Below are 22,827 nucleotides of genomic sequence, written 5' to 3'. Positions count from 1 at the left end.
TCAACATTACCATTTATGGTCGATTTAATCTTTCTAAAAGTAGGCGTCCAATTGCAGTGCGAGACAGGAGAGGTTCTTTTTAAATTTACTTTATAAAGCGTTCAACTTCCTGGATCATGGTCTCCATCAACCAATTAGAACGGCAGAAACACGCATTGTGATTGTGGGCGTGGACCGGGCGTGAGGCGTACTTCGCGACTGCTCAAACGCATGCGCCACAAAGTCAGGGTTGGTTTCAGTGCAGGGTCAGAGGGAACAGCTGCTGTCACTTCAGAAGGTATGAGTGCCTGAGACAAAGTGCGAATGTAGTTTGGTTTGATTCAGTGGATCTTTTCTATAAACGCGCGTGTGTGGCGCGGAAGTCGTTGTGTTTATAACAGCAAAGGCTAAAATTAGCCAGCACTGCAAGTTAGCCCACGCTATAACTCCAACATGACCCTTCATTAGTTGCCAGCTAAGCAGCTCACAACTTGCTCGCTAGCCTTCAGAGAGAGCAGCTAGTGGGGAATGAATGAGCTATTTTGCTGCCCCGCTCCAGTTACCTCTCTGTTCGTCTTGGCGTGCTTAATTTATGGCCATAAGCTAGCTGCTGGCCTGGTGACACAGGCGAAACAACCCGAGACCCAGCTAGTCGTGTGAGCCAGTTATTTGGTGGGAGGGTTAACGCTTAGCTAGTACTCTACTTGTGTCTCGTTTTAAACGAAGCCCCTAAACTTATTTTCTATTTCTAGCAGGGAAAGTGTGTGATATGTCGCTGTACGGCATACTATTCACGGCGAGCCTCAACCGCTGTCACAGCCGTTAGCTTACAGAAGCTTCACCTTTTTTCACAGCTGAAAACCAAATAATTCGTGGGTGTTTCCTGCAGCTCCCTCAGAAAGTGTCCTCAGCGAGGAAGCGCAGTTTTGATTTAGCGACAGATAATTCATTTGAAACAACTGCGTTCACTAACCGTTTTTACAGGTCTGTTTAGTTCCGGTGTTGTGCCAAAAAGTGATTTCCGGTGCTTCTTTGTGTTTATGTCTAAAGTCTTTGGTTCTGATACATATTCTGCAGGCAACAGGACTTCAGATGTCGGTTATATTAAAAATAAAGAAATCCTCTGTATCTTTAAGTGTTCTACATTACAGTCAATCCAGTACTGTTTTGGCACTTAAAATATCTTTATGGTATATTTGTTACAATTTCTGTGTTGAAAATGGCATTTTTAATTTCAGTGAGATTTTTAAATTCATAAATAATGGATATATAAAAGTTGCTTTGCCAAAACAGATTGCTGTCAAGAGGTAGAAGCTACAATGTTCTGTCTATCTTCAAATGGTTTGATATTATTCATTAAAACATGCAAATACTGTCAATCACTTTTTGTCACATCACTGGTTTTCTTTCAAAGACTTCAGTATTTCTATTACACCAGCAGCGTTTAAGTACAGATGTCTATAAAGTGCACATAAAGTTATCTGCTGGACAGAGACTTTCACTGTCTGACGTGATGATTATTGATTATATGACTTACAGTTGGAAAAGTACAATTTGGCTGAGAGGCCATTGTTTAAGAGTATAGACTGTATATTAAAGATGGCTATGAAAGACCTCGTTTCTTGACAACTTTATTTATAGCTTCATATTTATCACAACAAGTTTAATTTATAAATATTTTTTATCCTCATTAGAGTCAAAATGTAGAATGAATAGAATCATTAGCGTTGTCACAATACTATCGTTACAATACAAACGTTTTCAATACCACTGGGAAGATTTTGACTGCTCCATGCTGCAACAATGGAAGTAATGGCGAAGCAGTCAGAGTTAATTTTCCCACTTATAAGTAAAATTTAACAAATAAGAATTTAAGATCAAGTTTAGAGATTTGATTCATTTTACAAATTTAGATAATTTCATTTCAGATGTGGCCGGTGACAGGGAGGTCTGGGCTTCCCTGCTTAGGCTGCTGTCTGCGCGACCTGACTTCAGATGAGTGGAAGGAAACGCGTGGATGATTTATCGTTTTAATTATGATTGAGTGGTTGTCAGAAATGTTGGTCCAGCGTGATTCATTCTTGAAGAATGTGACTGATGGTGCCTCTGTTTAGAGTTTTTCACATGAAGCAAATCTCAAAGTTAACTTGATATCTGAGTGTTTCTTAGTGCCAGACTAGTCAGCAGGAACGTCGCTGGTTGAAATGCACTTGAGGTTTTTATAATCCCATTTCTTCATGGTGACAGCAGCACGCCCTTTATCAGCAGCTTTGGTAACAGATTTGTTGTACTCGCGTTCACTGCTTTTTTTGTCAACTCGTCTTTCTGATAAATTCCTGTTCTCCGACTCTAACTGGTGCTCTATTGGTGGATAAATACACTGATCGAGACAATATTTTACTGATTAATTTTTTTGCTTCAATGCTTCATTTAATGCACTGCTCTGTAGTGCTCTGTTGTGAACCCATTGTGAGTGTGAGTATTGCACTGCGACTACAAATAGAGCTGCAATAGAAAGGTATCTAGGAGCAGCGTGTGAATAAAAAGCATCACATTAAGCCCGCTCAGCCCCCAGGGTTTAAACAAAAAGCAACATGACATAATAACAGCGAGATAGAGCCATTTTGGGACACATACAGACTATTTAAATAAAGAGTATTTAAAAATAAAAAAAAACAGTCTGGATGAAAGACATCCCCTGAATGATGGTGGTGGAAAACCCACTCTAACACACTGGTCTGAAATATTTCTCTTGGTTTAGCATCTGTTGACTGCATAATGTGGGACTGACATCCTTTTAATCCCTGCCACACCAGTCAGTGCCCTAAGGACGGAGAAAAGAAATGTCCCATCACAGAATGAAACTGAGTACTTAGAACAATTCTGGACTGATTAGCAGTGACTCAGTGGGAAAAGTAGACCTGAACCGTGGAAGCTAAATCCCCCCACAGCACTATAGAGTCCTCGCCCTGCAGGTTTAGGCTTTTGCTTGTCATTTGTCACCTGACTTTAGATTTGAAAAACCTAGACTAACCTACCAAGTTGATAACCACCATCACTTGCATATCGCGGTTGTTGGTTGTTGGCAGCACGTAGCTCCAAGCTGTCCCGTGTATGTTGCATTGGCCGTTGCAGGATGGCTCCTTCTGGTCATGAAGGTCTTTGGACTGTGAAGGTATCAGACTGATAAAAGCTCTCTTCTATTGGAATCCATTTGTATTGTGAAAAGTAATGGTTCACTGAGGTTCAAGCTTAGCTTAAAAAACTGATTTGTAATGTGTTGATGTCTCGATACTGTGGAGCAGAGTAACAGTGGTTAATGGTGTGCTCTCTCTGTGTCTCAGCCTGGTTGTCCATCCAGCATCATGGGAAAGAAGAGTCGGGTGAAGACTCAGAAGTCAGGCTCAGGAGCCATGGCTGTGGTTTCCCCCAAGGAGATGATGAGCCTGATTGCTGAACTGTTGCAGAGTATGTTTCCATTCAAAGTGCTCAAATAAAACCATTGTGTGCACGTACACTGCTCCATTATTTTGTGAGTACAACAAATATACCAATAAATCAGGCTATAATAAGGTAAATTATAATATTTTTGATTTACACACCAGTAAAAGTAGAGAAGAGGTCAGTGAGACTGACCCTAGTTGATGTTATGCATTAAGTGTTAAATTTTAACAGGCTCATTTTGCCCTGGTGGGAAAGGATAAAGTAAAAATGGAGATACAGTCGTAAGCATCATCGGATCATTCTACACTGCAATGTTGGGACTTTTGAGGTGCCGTCAAAAGTAAATACATTAGCATACAGACAAGCTGTTTAGCTAATACTAGCTTAGTTGTGTGTTTTGATCAGCTGCTCTAAGTCCTGATAGCTCAATGCATAATGGTAGATGCAGAAAGTAGCCCTGATCCTGCATCAACAGCAGGCATTAGACCAGTGACTTTCTGCAGATGTTCAGCAGCCTTCACGTGCTGATTTCTGCTCTGTGCTTGAGTATTTATTGCTCCTTCTGGTTTCTTGGATAAGGTGGCTGTATCGTTGAAGTGTTGCCAATGTGTTTTCCCAGAATGCAGCAGTGCAGCAGCCTCTGCTGGTAAAGAGTGGGAGGAGTACCTCCAGATAAGAGGCTTGGTGGAAAGAATCCGCAAAAAGCAAAAGGGTAAGTACATGTATAGTATTATGTTAACACATGATTGAGACTTACATACCCATCCCATTGGACTAAATGATAATAATGTTTGTTTTGTGTGTGTGTGTGTGTGTGTGTGTGTGTGTGTGTGTGTGTGTGTGTGTTCAGGCATGTCCATTGTGTTTGAGGGCAGCAGGGAGGAGCACTTCCCTGACCTGATGTCTTGGGCTAAGGAAAACGGGGCCTCCTGCGAGTGCTTCACTGTGGCCAACTTTGGGAAGGAAGGCTATGGCCTGAGGGCCACCAGAGACATCAAGGTTTCTACTTTGATTTTTTTAGAATTTTGAAGTTACCTCCTGCTTCACCATCACATGAGCAAACATGGGATATTTGATAGAGGAATAGCTTTTTATCCTAGAACTGCCAAAGAGCTCATTTTGAGTCCCAGAACTCAAAAGTAAAACTTCAGTGTCTTTTTTGAACACTTTTGCTCAAATGTATCATATAATTTTGGGTTGTGTGCAATTACAATGTAAAATATTATAACAGAAAATAATAACTGTTGCAAACCTGTAGGTTTTGCAAAAACTTCAGAGAACAAGGGTTCTCTAAAGGAACCAGTTCTTCTAGAGAACTGGTTCCCAGTAGTTCAGTTCCTTGGAATTGTTATTCCGCCCATCAATCCTGGTTATCTGTTCGACTTGCACAAAGGACAGAGCGCAGTGGTAAAGTGCAACTTGAGCTCTTTGAAAGCCCTGCACAGACGGCATGCTAACGCTAAGCTGGTGAAGAAGCCAGAGCGATGTTAGGCGAGTGCGTGCCGACTCCAGCCCAGGGCTCAGACCGTTAACTTCAACAGGTGACAAACTGATGAGCAGTCAGGCTGCAGCCTCATGTTTCTAAAGTAGAATCGATTTACTGTTTGTGCTGGTTTTCGTCTTTGTGTTCATACCTAAATACTGAGAGAAAGATGGTTTATGTCCTCATTGGCATAGAGGTTTGTGTTGGTGTGTGAGGCTGTAGGTTTATATTAAGTGTTAATTATGAGACGATGCGCATGAGCAGCCAGAGATCGAACCATGACACCATCAAACAGTTCTGATTAGTACTCATCACTCTACCTTTAGAGCTATACCCACCCGAATCAGCATCGCTCAATTCATATCATTTCCCATCCCTATACTGGTTACCCAGTAACATGTCATATTTACTCACAGCAGCTTTCATATCACATGTGTCATGTGACAGGGGTCAGGATGGCTAAAGTTAGCACATGGAGATTGATGGATGAACATATAGGAGACTGTAGTTATTACATGGCTGATATTGAACCACATCACAGGGGGTTGACAAATGAGTGGAGAGCTGGCTGCTGGTTCGTGGCTCTCCACTCATTTGTCAACCCCCTGTGATGTGGTTCAATATCAGCCATGTAATAACTACAGTCTCCTATATGTTCATCCATCAATCTCCATGTGCTAACTTTAGCCACAGCCACGATGGGAGCGTGTTGGCTGTCCAGAGTGTGGAGAAGGAACCTGAGCAAGTAACGGTGAACTCCAGAGCACAGCAGTAGAGTCGGTTATGACAGTTTGCTGGTAATGACTGTATTTGTTTTAGCATGCCTTTACTGTTTCCTTTATCTGGGGCAAGTGTTGGTTATGCATCCATCATTTTTATGCAAAAGGTGTTTATGGCATCATGGCTTCACATCTTTATGCCACACTTGGTTTGTTTAGCAAACTTGTATTGCCAAATCGGAGCAGTCAGTGCCAGGGAGATGGTGCTACTTGGATAACTGTGCAGCAGACACAGATATCCCTGAAAGTAGCAGGTTAGGCCGACCTGTCTGCACCCCACAGGCTTTCAGTACATCAGTGTCAAATCCATTTTAAAATCAGAAGTTGATAAATACTCTGACCTCTTGGAAGAGGCTGACCATGTGATCTGTTGTGCTCACTACTATTTACTGTGTGGTTTACAGGCAGAGGAACTATTCCTGTGGATTCCCAGGAAGATGCTGATGACAGTGGAATCGGCACAGAACTCTATACTGGGTAAGAAATGAAGTTATTTACAACTCGTAGCTCATTCCATACAGTTGTACACATTAAGAGGGCATCGCAGCACGCCAGATCTCTTCCTCTGAAAAGTAATCTGCAGTCAGCCTGTGGGGCTGCTGCAGGACTCGTGCTGGGTCAGTACAACAGGAGAAAACAAAGACGTTGTTGGACAGGCCCAGCAGTGGAGAGGAGACATGTCGCAGACACGATGCATGTTTGATTTGCTGCAGTAAATACTTTTCTACAATCTGTAATCAGACGACAGAACAACACAAAGGTTTTTATTAGTCAGGTTTCATTTTTGCCACGTTCATAGATCTTTTTGATGTTTTATTTTACTTATTCTAACATCAGTGCACATATGTAGAAATCATTGTAATAACACTGTGATATGAAGGGTGTATCCTTTTTTAACTAAAGGCCATCAAAGCTCGCGGTGCATTGAAAACACAGGTTATACGCTGTGCCCCTCCAGACACGTGGCACATGTCCGTGTGACAGGCTCGTCCCGTGCTGTGGAGTCACTGCAGCCATCGCTGCTGTCAGCAGAGTGAGACGTCACATTCCCCCTCTCTCTCTTTGTTTTGGTCCTTACTGGTAAACGGCTGTGGAACTGAAGCACTCTGAAACTGGCTCATTGTTTGAATACACCTTAAAGCACCATGAACAAGAAGTTTTTGCTCCTTGTATTCACTGGCATCAAACCCACCAAAGCACATTGCTGGGTGCTGCTCACTGGAGTTGTTGCCACCAGTTCAGCCACAGTTTCCGTCAAGATGCAGCAATGTTTAAATCGTTGTTACGGAAGAGAAAAAAATCACAGTGTAACGTGTTAATCTCACGGTAGTTTACTTATATTATTATAAGCCTTTAAAAATGTTGGAATTTAAAAAACTGAATAAATAAATGCATAAAAATATGATTGCTGGTCATATGACCCTGTGACCTCTTTATGGCAGGTCCTTTGTATAGCCAGGATCGGATCCTGCAGGCCATGGGGAATGTGACGCTGGCCCTCCACCTGCTATGCGAGCGAGCCAACCCTGCTTCCTTCTGGCTACCATACATCCGCAGTCTTCCTCAAGAATATGACATACCTCTGTACTACCAGCAAGAGGACGTGCAGCTCCTACTGGGCACACAGGCGGTGCAGGATGTCCTCAGCCAGTATAAAAACACTGCACGCCAGTATGCTTACTTCTACAAACTGGTACAGGTGGGCAGATACACCAAACAAGACACAGGTTGTCAGCAAGTATCAGTGGGCACTCTGAACATAATTGAATCTTAACCTGATATTGAAGCCTGACGTCTGGTAAATGGTACAGTTTGCTATTTTTTAAAGGAAGGTTGGAGGTTGATTACTGGGTCAACTGGTGGCTTTATTACTGCCAGTCTGAAGGCCCATCAGTAGACAAAGACTGAAGATGAATTAATAGTAGGACAACTTTGACCAATCATATAGGAGTGTGGTCCAATGGAGACGGAGAAGGAATTCTCAATCAGCTGGAGTGAGACTAGATGCCAGTAGTGTTACAAGTAGCTGTACGTAATGTGTCTATGATTATGACTATTTTCGTTTTGTCTAATGGTTAAAATGTTATTGTGAAAATGAAGTAATTACTGATTAAGGTGATGCTTGGCTCAGTAGCGCTTCGACTCTTTGCCGGCCTGGCTCCAGTGATGGGAGGAAGGTTGTTCAGCCAGTACGATGTTGCTGAGAGCTTACTTAACAAATGATTTCTCAGGTTAAATGAAGATAGTGAGATGGGCTGCATGTTTTCAGAGGAGCCACAGGATCCAGGGTCACAGGGAGGATGGAACATTATTATGAGTTACTCTGTGGGAGCAGAGTTTGGGTAGCTGCTCGTATTGTGATGACACATGGAGTCAAAGATTTGCATCCTTGAACTTGAGCACAGCACTTTCAAAGAGACATCTACTGTAATAACACAAACTTTACAGAAGCTTGAGCTGCAAATCGTAGGACTGCAGCTCTGCTTCCTCTCAACTCAAAATGTTCTCAGAGGGTTGAATGAATTTGGCTGGGAATGAGAGCCGCTCCACCCAAAGTGGGATGGGCGGCGTCTCCTCTAGCAAGAGCCAAAAAGAAATGTTCACCTGCTCAGTTTGGGGAGGGGGCCCAGTTGGACCAAGGTGTCCCAGCAAAGTGCCAGTTGAGTGTAGCAGGCTTGTCATGTTGCTGTCCCCACCGCGACCAGGAGAGGGAGGCATTGTGTCAGGATTGACATGGAGAACAAACCCAAACATCTAAAATTAGCAAAGGAGTTCCAGATGGGGCCGAACCACAGATGGGCTCCTGTCGTCACAGACGAACTACGGATTATGATCTGATATTTTCCCTTCTTTGGAATTCAATTGGCTTATGAGCTTCTAATCAGACTGTGATGGGTGGAGGAGGATTTTTTTATTTTATAAATCAAAACCAGCACAATCTTTTTTTACAGTAAGGAGAAAGATTCGGTTTGTGAACGTGTGAAGATCACACACTGGCTTTTTCTGTCCAGTTTAATGTGCCAACAAATTGAGTGAGATGTAGAGAGTGATTATATGATGAAATGTTGCTTAACAGCCTCAGACAACAGATAGTGGGATGCTAATCTGAAAATATGCTAATGTTCCATTATTAATCTCAATCATGGTGAAATGCCAGCTCAGCTTTGATCAGGACTTTCCACGGTTCTCTCTGAAGTCGGCCTCTTCTTCTTAAGGCAACAAAAGACCGCTTTTTCAAACGTTTCTTTGAGGTGTGTGTTAAATTGGATGACATACAGGAAATACAGTTCATTTTGCATAACGACAGCAGGTATGAATGAGAGCTATATGTGGCTGAATCATTTGTTTCAGATGCACATATAATGGCGTGTCCCTGTTAGAATGACTGTATATCTTTATTGTTGAGCACAGTGATGGAGAGATGAAAACTCCTCCACACTGACGAGAGGGACTGATTCAAGTCATTAAGAAACTTCAGAGGAACTAAAGGTTATCGTTTAAGTTGTTGAGTTTAGGGTGAACTTGGTTTGTCACACACTGCTTCTGTGTTTTACTTTGGTTTCTGTTAAATAATGGCACGAAACTATGAGGTCCAATGTCATGTGTGGTTGATCTGAGGTTGTATCTACCTAACTGTAGACTCTGGTAAGGACCTGCTGATCTTTTTACTTGCCAGGAAAAGATCAGCAGGTCCTTTACACGGGACCAGGTAGGCTTGGACAGCCTTTTTCCATTTAATAAATGAAATCATCATTTGAAAACAGCATTCCATATTTACTTAATTGTTTCTTTATTTGACTAAAACGTGTGACAAACATGCAACAAACTGAGAAATCATGAAAGGGGCAGGATGTCCCCCCTCGTTCTCCTCTCCTCATACCCAACAGTCACAGGCAGATGGCTGCCCCTCTCTGATCCTGGTTTCTTCCTGTGCAAAGGGAGGCTTTCCTGTCACCAGGTGCTCGGTCACAGGGGCTGGTCTAATTGTTGGGGTTCTTCCTCTTATGTTTTAGGGTTTTTAGTTGTGTTGATTTGGTGCTAAATGAAAGAAAATGTATGGTATGGTTTTCTGTGCACTGTAAGGTCAGAGCAACAGTGTACAACTGCAGGGTCTGTATTAAAAAAGAAAAGGGGGGAAATGCTGGAGCTACTCTGAACTTGACTTTATCAGGAGGAGAGGTTGTGCACGCACGCCTGCCTCAGGGTAAAATGGTGTGTGTGGTCACACCGTTTTACCCTGCATGCAGTGACACTGATTCATCCCTACAGATGAATTCACAGAGCCGTACTTGTCAAGTTAAAGAAAGTTCTTCCCAGCCGCTCCTCATAAATCAGCCAGCTTGATGAATTGACCAGTGTTATCCATTTGCATATACATCAGTCTGAGCGTAGAGCTCATAAATGCTGTTAGTATCACAGTTTGTCTGTAGAGTTCACCTGAAACAGCCAGTGTCCCTCTACAAACAAGTCTTTAGCCGCCATTGTGAAGTGCTGCCCAGCTGTTGGTGGTTGTGTTGAAGCATCACCACCTTTATTTTTAGTGGTCACAGCAAGGAAGTACTACATATGTAGAATCACAGTTGTAAGTAAGTGTTGAGTTAAATTAAGATTGCAAACAAAATCATCTTTTTAAATGGGAAATTTATGTCTATCACCATCTTTGCTGTTGGTCCTCACACACATGCACACTCTACATTAGTGTGCCTGCGTGTATACATGCTTGGATATGTGTCTGTATGTATAATAGTAAACACACACTTTCCAAGTTTTAGGATCATTCCAGCGCATCTCTAATGAAAACTGCTTTTCATATCAGCCGTGGAGTGTTGTCATTACCCTGCAGTGCTCACCTGGGTTCGTGATAACTCGACAACAAAGTGGCATAGAAGCTTTAAATTGATACTACAGGTGTATCTACTGAAAATGTCAGACAAGTTTGAATCTCAGTGACCTCGAGGTCAAGGTCAGAGGTCAAGTTTTCTGAAAATCTCATGAATGCAATAACTGCAGAACAACATAGGATTTTGAAATTGATACCAGATGTAAATGGCAGCTACATTGTAGCCACAGCCACCCTGGGGCGCACTGACAGAGGCGAGGCTGCCGGACACTGGCGCCACCGGGCCCTCTGACCACCACCAGTAGGCAACGGGTGAAGTGTCTTGCCCAAGGACACAACGACCGAGGCTGTCCAAGCCGGGGCTCGAACCGGCAACCTTCCAACTCTTGAGCCACGATCGCCTGTGTAGGTGTATCTACTAAGAGGGTGACACCAGTATCTGATATTTCCCATGTTTCCCATGTCCTAGGCCTGCTCAGGGATACCCTCGACAAGGCCCAATGCTGTATTTGGTGATATGTTAGCAGAGCGTCTCTGACATTAGTACATATGCGCATGCATATATCCAACACGCGGGGCAGAGGGACGGTGGGGGTGAATGTGGGCGGTGTATGTGTTGTGGGGGATGGGGGTTTGGGATTGAGGAAGGTACATTTAGGTCAGTTCAAATCCGATGTGACAAGCTAATTTTCCAGCCCGGTCATCTGAGGAGGAGGAGGGAGTGTGTGTGTGGTGCATGGTGTGCTAGGATGGATCAGATGAGAGGACGCACCTCCATGAGCCGTCCTGGCTCAATCGTCAAGCCAAAAGGAACCAGAGCTGTTGCTCTTTTAGTTATGCTGCAGAGACGCTAATCTGTTTGCACCGCTACATCGCAGGGACTTTGTTTCCAAAGAAATTTAAGGCCCTAATTATTAAAACTGGCCTTGGATTAAACTATAGTTAGGCTGAGGTTTAAAGAACTGGGCCTAGTATTGAGGGTAGCTGTCAGAAAAAGAGTGAAACGATGTAATGTTGTCTGCAGTGATGGACTCATGACGGTTGATGTTGAGTTCACGTGAATGTTGATCATCGTGGAAAATGGGAATGTGGTTCAAAACGGAAATGGAACAAATATTTATGTGACCAGGAATGAAAACGAACAAAGATACACAGCAGCTTCATTATTGTCCAGGATTTAAACTGTTTTAATAAGTAAAAATATTTTCAAGAAACAACGTTAAGGCTAACCGGTGGATTCTTCTGTATCAGTGCAGGTAGCCAACGACAGCAAAACTACTGACTGCTTAATAGAGTGGACAGTATACTGTGTTTTGGGGTTTGTTCTTCTTGTAAGTCATTGCTGCAGGCCGGGACGTTCCAAAGTGATCCCTGTTAGACGGATCTTCAGGTCCTAATTTTCCACCAAGTCATCGGTTCTGTTACTGGTCAGAGAACTGTGGTGTGGTACCGTCTGTACTGCAGTACACATCCTGTAAAAACTTCCTTTATTTGACTTCAGACAGCATGAAGTCTATGACAGTTTTAAAGCCATGCTCCATGCTTTACAATGGCCTTAATGCCTGTAGTGTTTCATGTCCACTTTAACAAGATCCAAATGCACCAACTCGTTATGAAAAGGTCATCATCAAAGAGGACGTGAACATGCTTTTTAATGCTACTTTGGACCTTTTTAACATGTGAGTCTGTAGCAACTGGCTCTGTTTTTGGAGCCAGCCTCACTTTTAGTTTGATGTTATCTGTTGTTTAATATTACAAAAAAGTATACTGTATGTTGGTGTCACTTAGCTTCCTGGTGGAGCAGGTGACTGTATGTCACAAGGCCTCAGTGCCGTGGCCTGGGTTCAGTTTGACCCAGAGACCTTTGCTGTCTCCCCTCACTGTCTCACTGTCTCACCGTCCCACCACACTTTCCTGTTTTAAAATAATAAATAAAAAATGGCGTTAAAAATGCCCCGAAAGTGTCGACGTAGTGTTTTCAGTATTCAAATGGATATTTTATTGATCACGTTGGACAACAGACCGCAGGGTGCTGAGTCGTGTGCTTGGTCCGTTCTTCAGCAGCACTGTAAACTGGTAATGATGAGAATGTGTTACTTTGTAACCTCAAGCTGTTTCTTTGGACTGTAAGCCACACTGTTGGTAAAACATCAGAGCTGTTACACCGGCAGAGCCACCCCTCACTGAGCAGCTGTTTGGTCTTCGAGTTGTTCTTACTCTTTGGCCTTTCGTTCGTATTCCTTCATTTTCGTCACGAACTCCACTGAATTGAACGGTTTGCAGCTGTGCAGGTGGTGCAGGTGGTGCCTGTGGCTTTGGTGGAGGAATCTGTGGCATCCATGGACACAGACACTTAGACAGGCACTGATTCAAATTACCCAAATTGATGAGACAGACTTACGACGGCTGCTGGCCACACCAAATTAGGCCGACAGAGATATATGTGTGGGGTCAAGTGTCCACTAAGAGACCACACACTGACACACACCCCTGTTGTAGCCATGTATTGTTTGACAGGCCTCTCAGGCGAAACCACACACACACACACACACACACGGTTTTGTGATTATTTTGTTCTTATTCCCATCGTGTCCACCTTCCCCAGACTCATCCCACTGCCAGCAAGCTGCCCTTGAAGGACTGCTTCACATTTGATGACTACAGGTCAGTGCGTAGCAGCGGTTTACATGTTTGTTTACCTTCTCCAGACTGTGAATAGCAAGCTTTATTACAGCTCTGTTGTGACTTTTATGTACTAACCTTCATTTTGGTGGTAGAGAATCACTATGAGATCCACAGGCAGGGTTGTAACATAACTACACTCACAGTCAAGGTGGACATGTTTATAGTAATGGGCTGTATATAGTGCTTTTATAATCTTACTGACCATTTGAATTGCTTGACCTAGCTCACATTAAATTTATTATTACAATCATTAACCTCGTATGCATTTCTTTGGGCCATGGGAGGGAGGCAGAGCACCCAGAGAGCACCTATGTATGCAAAGGGATGGAAACGTCACACAGAGAGGACCCAGCCAACTGTATTTTGAACCAGTGATCTCCTTGCTGTGAAGCCACAGTCCTAACCACTTGTAACCCTAAACACTACTTCTGGACAATTGTAATGAATTATTATGAGGTTGATTCAAAATGCTGCAGTGAGAGTACTGACAGGGAGAAAGAGAGAGCTTGTTGTTGGCTTCTGTGTTCATTGGCTCCCTGTTAAATCCAAATTTAAAGTCCTGCTCCTCACATACAGGTTCTTGAATAGTCAGGCCCCCGTCGTAAAGAGCTCATAGTACCATATCAGCCCAGTAGAGCACTGAATGCTGACTTACGTCTGGAGCCTAGGATATTTAAAAGGCAGAGCCTTCAGTTTTCAGGCCCCTCTTCTGTGGAACCAGCTTCCAGTTTGGATTCGGGAGACAGACACTATCTCTACTTTCAAGATTAGGCTTCAAACTTTCCTTTTTGCTAAAGCATATAGTTAGGGCTGGACCAGGTGACCCTGAATCCTCCCTTAGTTATGCTGCAATAGACGTAGGCTGCCGGGGATTCCCATGATGCATTGGGTGTTTCTTCTTCTTCTTCTGTCAAAGGTTTCTTCCTGTTAAAAGGGAGTTTTTCCTTCCCACTCTAACCATAGTCTTTGGTTTTCTGTATTGTTGTAGGGTCTTTACCTTACAATACAAAGCGCCTTGAGGTGACTGTTGTTGAGACTTGGCTTCATATAAATAAACTAAAAATCAAAATCAAATCCATCCTGGGCTTAATTTAATGTCATATAACTTGTTTTAAGATTCTCTTCTGCCAATGATCAAAGTACTTTGTGGCAAATAGGACGTCTGTCACTAAGGATGTAGATCAGGCCAGTTACTAATTGGAAGGTTGGTGGTTAGATCCCAGGTTACTCCTGCATGCTCAAGTTTCCTTGGGAAAGACCCTGAATTGGAGTGTGGATGTATGTGAATGTTAGATTAGGTGTAGAAAACCGTGTTTGTATAAATGGGGGATGAGGCGTGTTGTATGTAAATCTCTTGAATTGTTCTAGTGGAGTAGTAAAGCACTGTGTAACTGACAGTCTGACTGATCTCCGTATTAGAACGAGAAACATGTTTGTTTGATTAACAGGTGGGCCGTATCCTCTGTGATGACCCGTCAGAATCAAATCCCTACTGAGGATGGCAGCCGGGTCACCCTGGCCCTCATTCCTCTCTGGGACATGTGCAACCACACAAATGGACTGGTGAGCGCGCGCGCACACACACACACACACACACACACACACGTATACTTTCCAGGAAATTGATTCTGTCCATTGGATGTTACCATTCATGTGAAAAGGGAGATGCCATCTCTGAATTGCAGAGTGTCTGTCACCATCGTACGATGCTTTAGGTGCAGCTATTCCCCAATTCTGTGTGAATGGTGCTCATAGCCATTGATCAGTGGCTACGAGTACCACTCTGCATTTAAGTTTTATCTGGTCGTTAAGTGATGACGTGACGAATCCTACTTCCGGGCCTAAAGTAGTCTGCGTTTAATATGGCTTTTGTGTTGTTAACATGTTTAATGTTTTGTATTTTCTTCTATTTAATCTCAAAAAGCTCCTAAAACAGTCAGTGATCACTGTTGACCTCCCTCGGCTTTTATTACCGCTAATCATTTATTTAAGCTCAGTTTTTAAAACCTTAGGATGTAACTACAGCCCAGCCCATGCAGCAGTATATGAATGACTAACCTCGTATTGTGGATGGATTATCTCAGTTGTTCTCCTGGCTGAAGTTTGGTCCTTTTACAGCATCCTGCCATGCGATTACATTTGTTCCTGACCACCGAGAACACTCACGGTAACTTTTATCAAGTGGAAAAAAAAGTTAGCTTGTTTATATTATGCTAACATAGCTGTGTCGCTAGCGGTCACGTAGCACATCATTATATACCAGCTAGCCAAACTTCAGTAACCCTACAAACGTCACTGCTGTTTAGTTTTCTGTCTGCATTTATGTTGGAAGTGATAGCAGAGCTGTACGTTTGAATTTGTTTCCAAAACCCCGCAGTCAGGACATGCTATATTGTATTTAGATAGAAGCTAGCGAGCTAACTCCCTGCTAACTTCTAACTCCGTTAAATGTCATAAATTCCGTTTTCATGGATGCCTGGATGTTAAACTCAATTGTTACACCTGGTAGAGCAGAACGCTGATCATTTTATTAAAGATGAAAGACTTTAGACAGTTTTTCAACTCTCAGTAATGCCATAGTGATCGTTTGATATATGGATCTGCAGCGGAGTTTAGGTCCAGACACGACTAGTGACGTCAGACTGAATGACCGGATTGAAGGGTCTTTACCTTAAAATATGTAGCATCTCTCGGCAATTTGATTTTATATAAATGGAATCAAATTGAATAATCTGCATATTAATGATTATGAAGTTGACCTCAGTCAGTGGTGCTATTTTTGTCATCATGCAAATGTACCGTGGATAAGGTTGGGGACAGCTGCAGTCAGCTGAGACTGAAGAGTTACTGAAAACACATCCAGATAAACAGAATCAACTTTCTGGGATTTCTTACCTGGATGATTGAGGATACATCAACACACTTGTGTTGTAACCTGATTGTTTAGCACAGGGTAAATATTCTGACACGAAACACTCTGTGCTCTTCCCTCATGTGATAAAAATTATAAGCAGTATGTGGTTTCATTTTCAGCAAGTTGGAAAACATTCTGCTGAAATGAAAAACTAGAGATGCAGTGTTTTAAGCATTTCTTTTTTTTTCTTTTTTTTCTTTTTTTTTACATTTAAGGTCATCAAACAAATATTTCCAATATTTGTTTGATGAGTAATATTGCAAAAGATAACCCAAATAAATAGTTTACAGTAAAAACTGGAGATTTAAATAATTTTATTGAAGGAAATGTTATCTAGACCTACCTGGCTTTATATGAAAAAGTAATTGCACCTTAAACATAGTAATTGCTGGTGCCGCCCTTGGCTGCAAAAACTGTAAACAAGTATTTGCGAAAACGAGCAACGGGTCTCTCGCATCGCTGGGAAGTAATTTTGACCCACTTTTCTTTGCAGAATCGTTCAAATTCAGACAAACTGTGGAAGGGTTTTGAGGATGAATAACCTTTTTCGGATCATGCCAAAGCATCTCAATGTGATTTGAAACAAGCCTTTTACTCCACCACTCCAAAACCTTAAATTTGTTCAGTCTTTGTCTGACTGGACATCAGCAGGGCACAAACCGATGGCCAGCCGTTCTCCTTCAGCATCATCTGGTATTGAGCAGAATTCATGGTTCCATCAATTACAGCAAGTCGTCCAGGTCCGCAAGTAGACCGCCAAAGTAAAGACGATGCACCACCTGGCCCTGCCTATATATTCTGTCCATTAAAAACTATGAACAGAACGTCCACCACCCTCCGCAAATGAGTCTGACTTACTGCCGACAATATGAAGCTTTGTTCGTACAGGACCTGAATAAGTACGCACTCTGGCATAGACTTGCCCTGGTTGGCTGAGAAGTGTGAAAGCGTTTTTCTTTTCTTTTTCCCCCCTACAGTTGGAGCACACACCCTTCTTAAGTAGGGTAACCACCACCCCCGTCTGCCAGTCCTAAAGGACAAACACATGTAGTGTTGCAGAGCAGTGCCAGCCAGGGTAGGCCTGCAACATCCAAAGGCTTCAGGGGTGAATCTCAAACAGTTGCACAGTGGCAGGGCCCCCGGGGTGGCTCAGTACGTTAGTGATTTCAGCTCTGTGACAGGCAAGTCCACTCCTCAGACTTCGAGGAGATCCTCAAAGTGTTCCTTCCACGGCCCGACTATATCATCAGTGGAGCGTCCCACTGCTACTGTAAACAGTGTGTAAAATACCGCCTCCCCCTCTCGACTTGTCTGAAGAATCACTTTGAGGCCAGCTGAAGTCTTGTTCCGTAGTTCCACTGAACTCCTCCCACACCCGAGTGTTGTGGAAAATACTTTCTCATTTCACTGCATATTCAGTCTTGGATGGCAGTTTATTGGGGTATTGTCTCTTAATTTTTATTTCTAAGTGAGCTTTTCCTTGAAGGACCTCTGGTTACATCCATCTAGCTCATGGGAAGCAACCCAATAGCATGATGTTATCATATTTTACTGAAGTTTTTTTACATCAAACTGAAGGTTTTTCTTTATATTTACCTTTAAATGCAAATTGGCAAACTTCAGTTTTAGTCCCCTTTCCTGCATTTGTCTATGACCTACAGATTAGCATTACAGTGTGTGGTGGCAGTGTAACATTACTGCTTGGGAAGAGTGTGGACTGTGGGCCCTCACATGTCAGACTTTCTCTCTAAACTGAGATTATTAAGTCAAATATGTTGCAGCTTGCTGACATTTGGAGCCACAGCAAAAGCTCTGACTGGAAACGTCCTGCTGCAAATCCATTTGGTGAGGGCTGCGTTGATGACATTACTTTTAAACTTGCAGATCACCACCGGATACAACCTAGAGGACGATCGCTGTGAATGTGTGGCACTGCAGGACTATAAGGAGAACGAACAGGTGACGAGATCATCACTTTGGTCTTTGTGTCTCATGTCTATGTACACAAGAAAGCCTCAGATATAGAAGTTCAGTTAGACTCAGTACAAACTCTATGTGCCTTTTTTATATCGCTGTGCTGCCATTTTATCTTCCATCAGCAGAAATTTGTATAATATTTTAGTTGTTGTTGTGTAGTGACAGCACCTGAAGTCTGGAAATGAACGCTAACAACATGTGACTGAGAGTTGTCGCCAAGAAGGCGTCTGATGATGATTGTCAGTGATGCAGCCACAATCCTGTGTGCACATTGTTTCAGTATTCTGAAAATAGTATGTTAACAGTATGTTTTATGTTATTAAATTCAGTTCAGCACCAAATGACAACAACACTTGCTTCGTTCTAATGTAAGTTAATGACCAGAGAACACTCCAACAAATGGATGAGCCCATAGGAGCACGCGCTCTGCTCTGCACATGAGCAGTTAGCAGTTTTACAGCTACTCTTTCATGAATCCTTAAAAGGAAAGTTGGAAATGAACCTGTAATTAGCTAAGACAGGTCAAGTGATGGCTTAATTACCACCAGCCCGAATAACTGAGCTGTCACTCAATAACAGAGATTGATCATATTTAAGATCGGATCAAGTGCCATGCTTCAGTCTTAGTCTTCAGCCAATGCCTGTCTGTGTGTTAGCCCTGCGACACACCCGTGTGCTCAGCCTTTCACCCTGTGGTAGCTGGAATGGGCTCCAGCCCCGGCGACCCTGGTGAGGATAAGAAGATGGATGGTTTTTGCCATTTTTATGGCTGAGGGGCGAGCAAAGAGGCGGGCAGGCAGCGTGGACACCCAATAGTGTGAATGCAAAAACGAGGTGACATAGTCATCTGACATTCATGCCGTCTACCAAAAGTCTCGGGCGAGTTTGAATCTCGGTGGCCTTGAACTCAAAATGGCAGTTTTCTGAATACACGGAGGATTTTGACATAACACAGGTGCATCAGTGTTTGTTTTTTCATTGTAGCATTCATATGAAGCATCTTGACGCGGCTGCTGTTGTGATTTGGGGCAATACAAGTGAAACTGACTTAAATTTTAAGAATTACAAGCAAACAAGTAGCTTAGAAATAAGCTGACTAAAGCAAACATATTTCTAACTGTTGAACTCCTTAAGATATATGCCAAGTTGGATATACTGCGTTCATACTGCTAGCATGTATAGATCCTGCTCACTACGGGCAGGACTTTGTAGAATCTGACCACATGCTCTTTCCACAGATCTACATCTTTTATGGCACGAGATCCAATGCCGAGTTTGTGATCCACAATGGCTTCTTCTTCCAAGACAACGCCCACGACCGGGTGAAGATCAAGCTTGGTGTTAGTAAAAGTGAACGCCTTTACGCCATGAAGGCTGAAGTTCTGGCGAGAGCCGGCATCCCAGCGTAGGTTCAACCGCTCGATCAGCAGATCTCTGCACGCTTTAATATGGGTCAAGAAGAGCTCCGGGCTCACTATAAACTCATGTAGATGCACTTCTGTCTTCCAGCAGTAGATATTTCCACCAATTAGGCTCCTCTTTGCTATAATTAAAGCACATAATGTAAATGTTGCAGCCCCCCCCCACCAAGTTTCAATTTACTATCCACCCCAACACTTTCATCACCAAGAAGCTTAATCAGTTTATCATTAGCTTCTTAATTTTATGCAGCATTCTCAGTGCAGCATTTTTAATCAGACGCCTTTAATCTCTTATTGATGGCAGCCTAAATCTCAAAAGTGGAAATTAAGTGAAACAATCCACGTTGTTGCTGGGGTGATATGCTCGTAGATGGTTTTCAAAGGGACGAGTCACAGACTTTGTGTCGGACCTCGGTGACATGTGGAGTCGCTGCTGTCATCACTCTTTTCCTACAACATGAAGATCAGTCTGAGCAGGTATTTTAAGTGGCAATAACAACCTTTAAACACGCTGCAGGGCGCAGACTGAGGCTTCCTTAGCTGGCTGCACTCCTGCTTCTGCAACGTTGGACAAAGGGATAATTTAATAGGAAGAGTAGGGAGGCAGCTGTAATGCATTTGTTGGTTGTAATAATGCTGACCCTGTGCTGCTCTGATCGCCACATCGATCACTTTGCTGAGGCAGGGAAATATTGTCACTTAAGGTCTAATATAGCCGTGTTTTCTGGCCTCCTGCTGACTTTCACAATCCACAGGAATACTGGAAATTGCAGTTATTAACATTATTGTTCAGAGGCCAATGGAAAAATCAGATCTGCGAGTACGAGGTGAACTGCAGGCAGATGTCAGGCTTGCAGGGATTTTGTGAAGGCTCACATGTGGACATCCATTAGTTTTTAAAGGAGCCTGTTCTACTTTTCCCTTTCTGTCAAACTAACGGTGGTCTGTGTTAAACATGGCTGCAGATTCAAAGAGTGAGGTCAGTGTGAAGCCACCAAGAGTTCAGGTTCAGAGTGCTGTAAATACTCAGTTTATCCCTGATGTGGTCCCCTCAGGTGCTCAACAACAGGTAGCCCAGCCCACCTGTTGGTGGAAACCTTTGGTTTACATTTCTCTCAAAGGGAGGGGAGCTAACAGACAGTGGATGAATTACAGGCTGCATCAGTGCTGGGGATGAGATTCTAGTCTTTAGCTGTGCACTCCGGAGCCTGAACGAGCCACTGCTGGTCATTTTTACGTAAGCTGCCTCACCAGCTGTGTCTGCAGAGCACTCACTTTCAACAAGGCGTTCGTGGACAGGCATGCAGAACATATTTCTCACATTATACAGGCTGGCTCTGTGGTTTGCACTATTATTAGGACAGCTTCAGATGTTCAGATGGATATTTGTCTGAAGTGTCAAATACAAAGCATCAGGAAATGGTTAGCCAAGGTTAATTCTGATCATATGTGAACATGAAACGCACGACTTATGGTTTTCAAATTGATACCATAAGTGTGTCTAAGTTTCCTGAATGTCTTGTGAGTGAGAGGGATGTTAAAAGCAGCGGTGAACCTGCTGGAAGGCTCAGGGGTAGCTCTGTCGTCCCACGGTGTTGTTGGGTGAACAGCTTTTGGCACTTCTGTGTTGGTTTTATGTTTTTCAGCCCAACACGATGCTGCTTCATTCACTGTCTTGTTAATGACATTGATTTGGATGAGATCGATATAGTTATCTTTACTAGTTACTCATTGCAGTGAAGTTACAGGATGTATAGCTCAGTACCTCTCTCACTACACCATCCAGGTCATGTGCTCTCTTCTTGTAGTTGAGGTTTTTAACATATAATTAAAAACACTCTTAATTAATTTTCCGGTTAAATTGTGGAAAATAAGAATCAGGATTCTTGTTTTTTCATCACCTGCCACTGCATGAAAAGGTATTTTGTACTGTGGAAGCTGTCCCGTATTCTGGGAAGCAAATGGTACAACTGTTGCTTTAAGAACTTGTGTGCAGAGCTGTGGTGTTGCTATGGTTTAATAACTCTTTATTCTGCTGTCTTTCAGCTCCTATGTTTTTGCCCTTCACTGCAATGAACCCCCAATTTCAGCCCAGCTCCTCGCCTTCCTAAGAGTCTTCTGCATGACGGAGGGTAAGGCGCCGACACATTCCCAAAGTGAGATGAACCCAGACATCCTTTGACCTTTGGAGCCTGCCTCTTACTACTTGTCTTCTGTGGCCCTGCATATACTAACATGTGCGTAATTTCAGATGAACTGAAGTACTACCTGCTCGGAGAGCGTGCCATCAATAAGATCTTCACCCTGGGCAACAGCGAGTTCCCTGTGAGCTGGGAGAACGAGATCAAGTTGTGGACATTCCTCGAGACTCGGGCTGCTCTTCTACTCAAGACATACAAGACCACGTCAGAGGTCAGTGTGGCGGAGGTTTAGGCTAAAGCTTCTCCGTATTTCAAAGGCAAAAATATTTCCTGTGTAGCCTTCTGAATAGCAGACGTGTTTTTATTCTCTCCTGTTTTTCAGGAGGACCGCTCCATGCTGGAGAAGCCTGATCTGTCTCTTCATTCCCGCATGGCTATCCAACTCCGCCTGGCTGAGAAGCAGATCCTAGAGAAGGCGCTGGCTTGTGGCCGAGCCAAACGTCTGTATTTCCAGAAAAATCTGGAGGAGGGGGCGTCGCTACCTTGTTATGAGGAAAGCGATATCGCTTTGCTGGAGAATACTGAAGCGGATGCAAAACTTCCAGTTATCCTGCGTAAGGTGGAGGAAGGCCAGGAGATCCAGGTGGATGAGGACAGCCCTCTCCTGAATGGGATGAAGGTGGTGTACGGGACTAATGCAGAGGCTAATGGAGAACGAGATCAGGACGATAACGTCAGCACAGATGTTAACTCTGCTTTGGCCTCGATGGGAGGTTCGAGCCAAAGGGAGGAAGCTAACCCAAGTGCCAGTCGAACTGAAGACGAACCCAAAGAGAACACTGTTTAAATAATTCCAGTAACTGCCACACTCCATGCTGTTTATTTATTTTTGTGTCTCTCCAAGGACTCAGAAAAATAGCTGAAAAAAGAAATTGAATTAAAAGTCATGGAACTTCTGTGTGTGTTCATCTAGTGTGGCTTTTGTTAGTGCTTGGTTGCCTTCCAGGCTTCTATGCAGAAGATATTTTTATTACACTGGAGTTTTAGTTCCCTTTGAAACACAGGTGTAAACTGAAAGTGCATGTGGGAAGAAACCAAAGGGACAACAGCACCTCGAGGCGACTGTTGATTTGGCACCGTTTAAAATTGAACAAGTTCTAGAAA

At 43.2% G+C, this 22,827-nt stretch overlaps 1 protein-coding gene across 1 annotated transcript; it reads left to right on the top strand.

Annotated features, from left to right (window-relative positions):
• The first annotated feature begins 217 nt into the window (after positions 1-217).
• Positions 218-22,619, top strand: setd3 (SET domain containing 3, actin histidine methyltransferase). The gene is made up of 13 exons (XM_085441030.1): positions 218-277; positions 3,324-3,447; positions 4,043-4,135; positions 4,274-4,422; positions 6,090-6,162; positions 7,128-7,384; positions 13,131-13,189; positions 14,659-14,773; positions 18,009-18,083; positions 19,340-19,506; positions 21,569-21,654; positions 21,774-21,934; positions 22,046-22,619. The coding sequence occupies exons 2-13, from the start codon at positions 3,345-3,347 to the stop codon at positions 22,508-22,510; spliced, it is 1,803 nt and encodes a 600-aa protein (XP_085297156.1). The 5' UTR covers positions 218-277; positions 3,324-3,344; the 3' UTR covers positions 22,511-22,619.
• Positions 22,620-22,827: the final 208 nt, after the last annotated feature.

The sequence above is a fragment of the Copadichromis virginalis genome, linkage group LG19 (genome assembly GCF_057382275.1).
Source record: "Copadichromis virginalis isolate Kocher_CV1m ecotype Utaka linkage group LG19, C_Virginalis_male_GT1.1, whole genome shotgun sequence".
Lineage (NCBI taxonomy): Eukaryota > Metazoa > Chordata > Actinopteri > Cichliformes > Cichlidae > Copadichromis > Copadichromis virginalis.
This window is presented reverse-complemented; position numbering and strand designations above follow the sequence as displayed.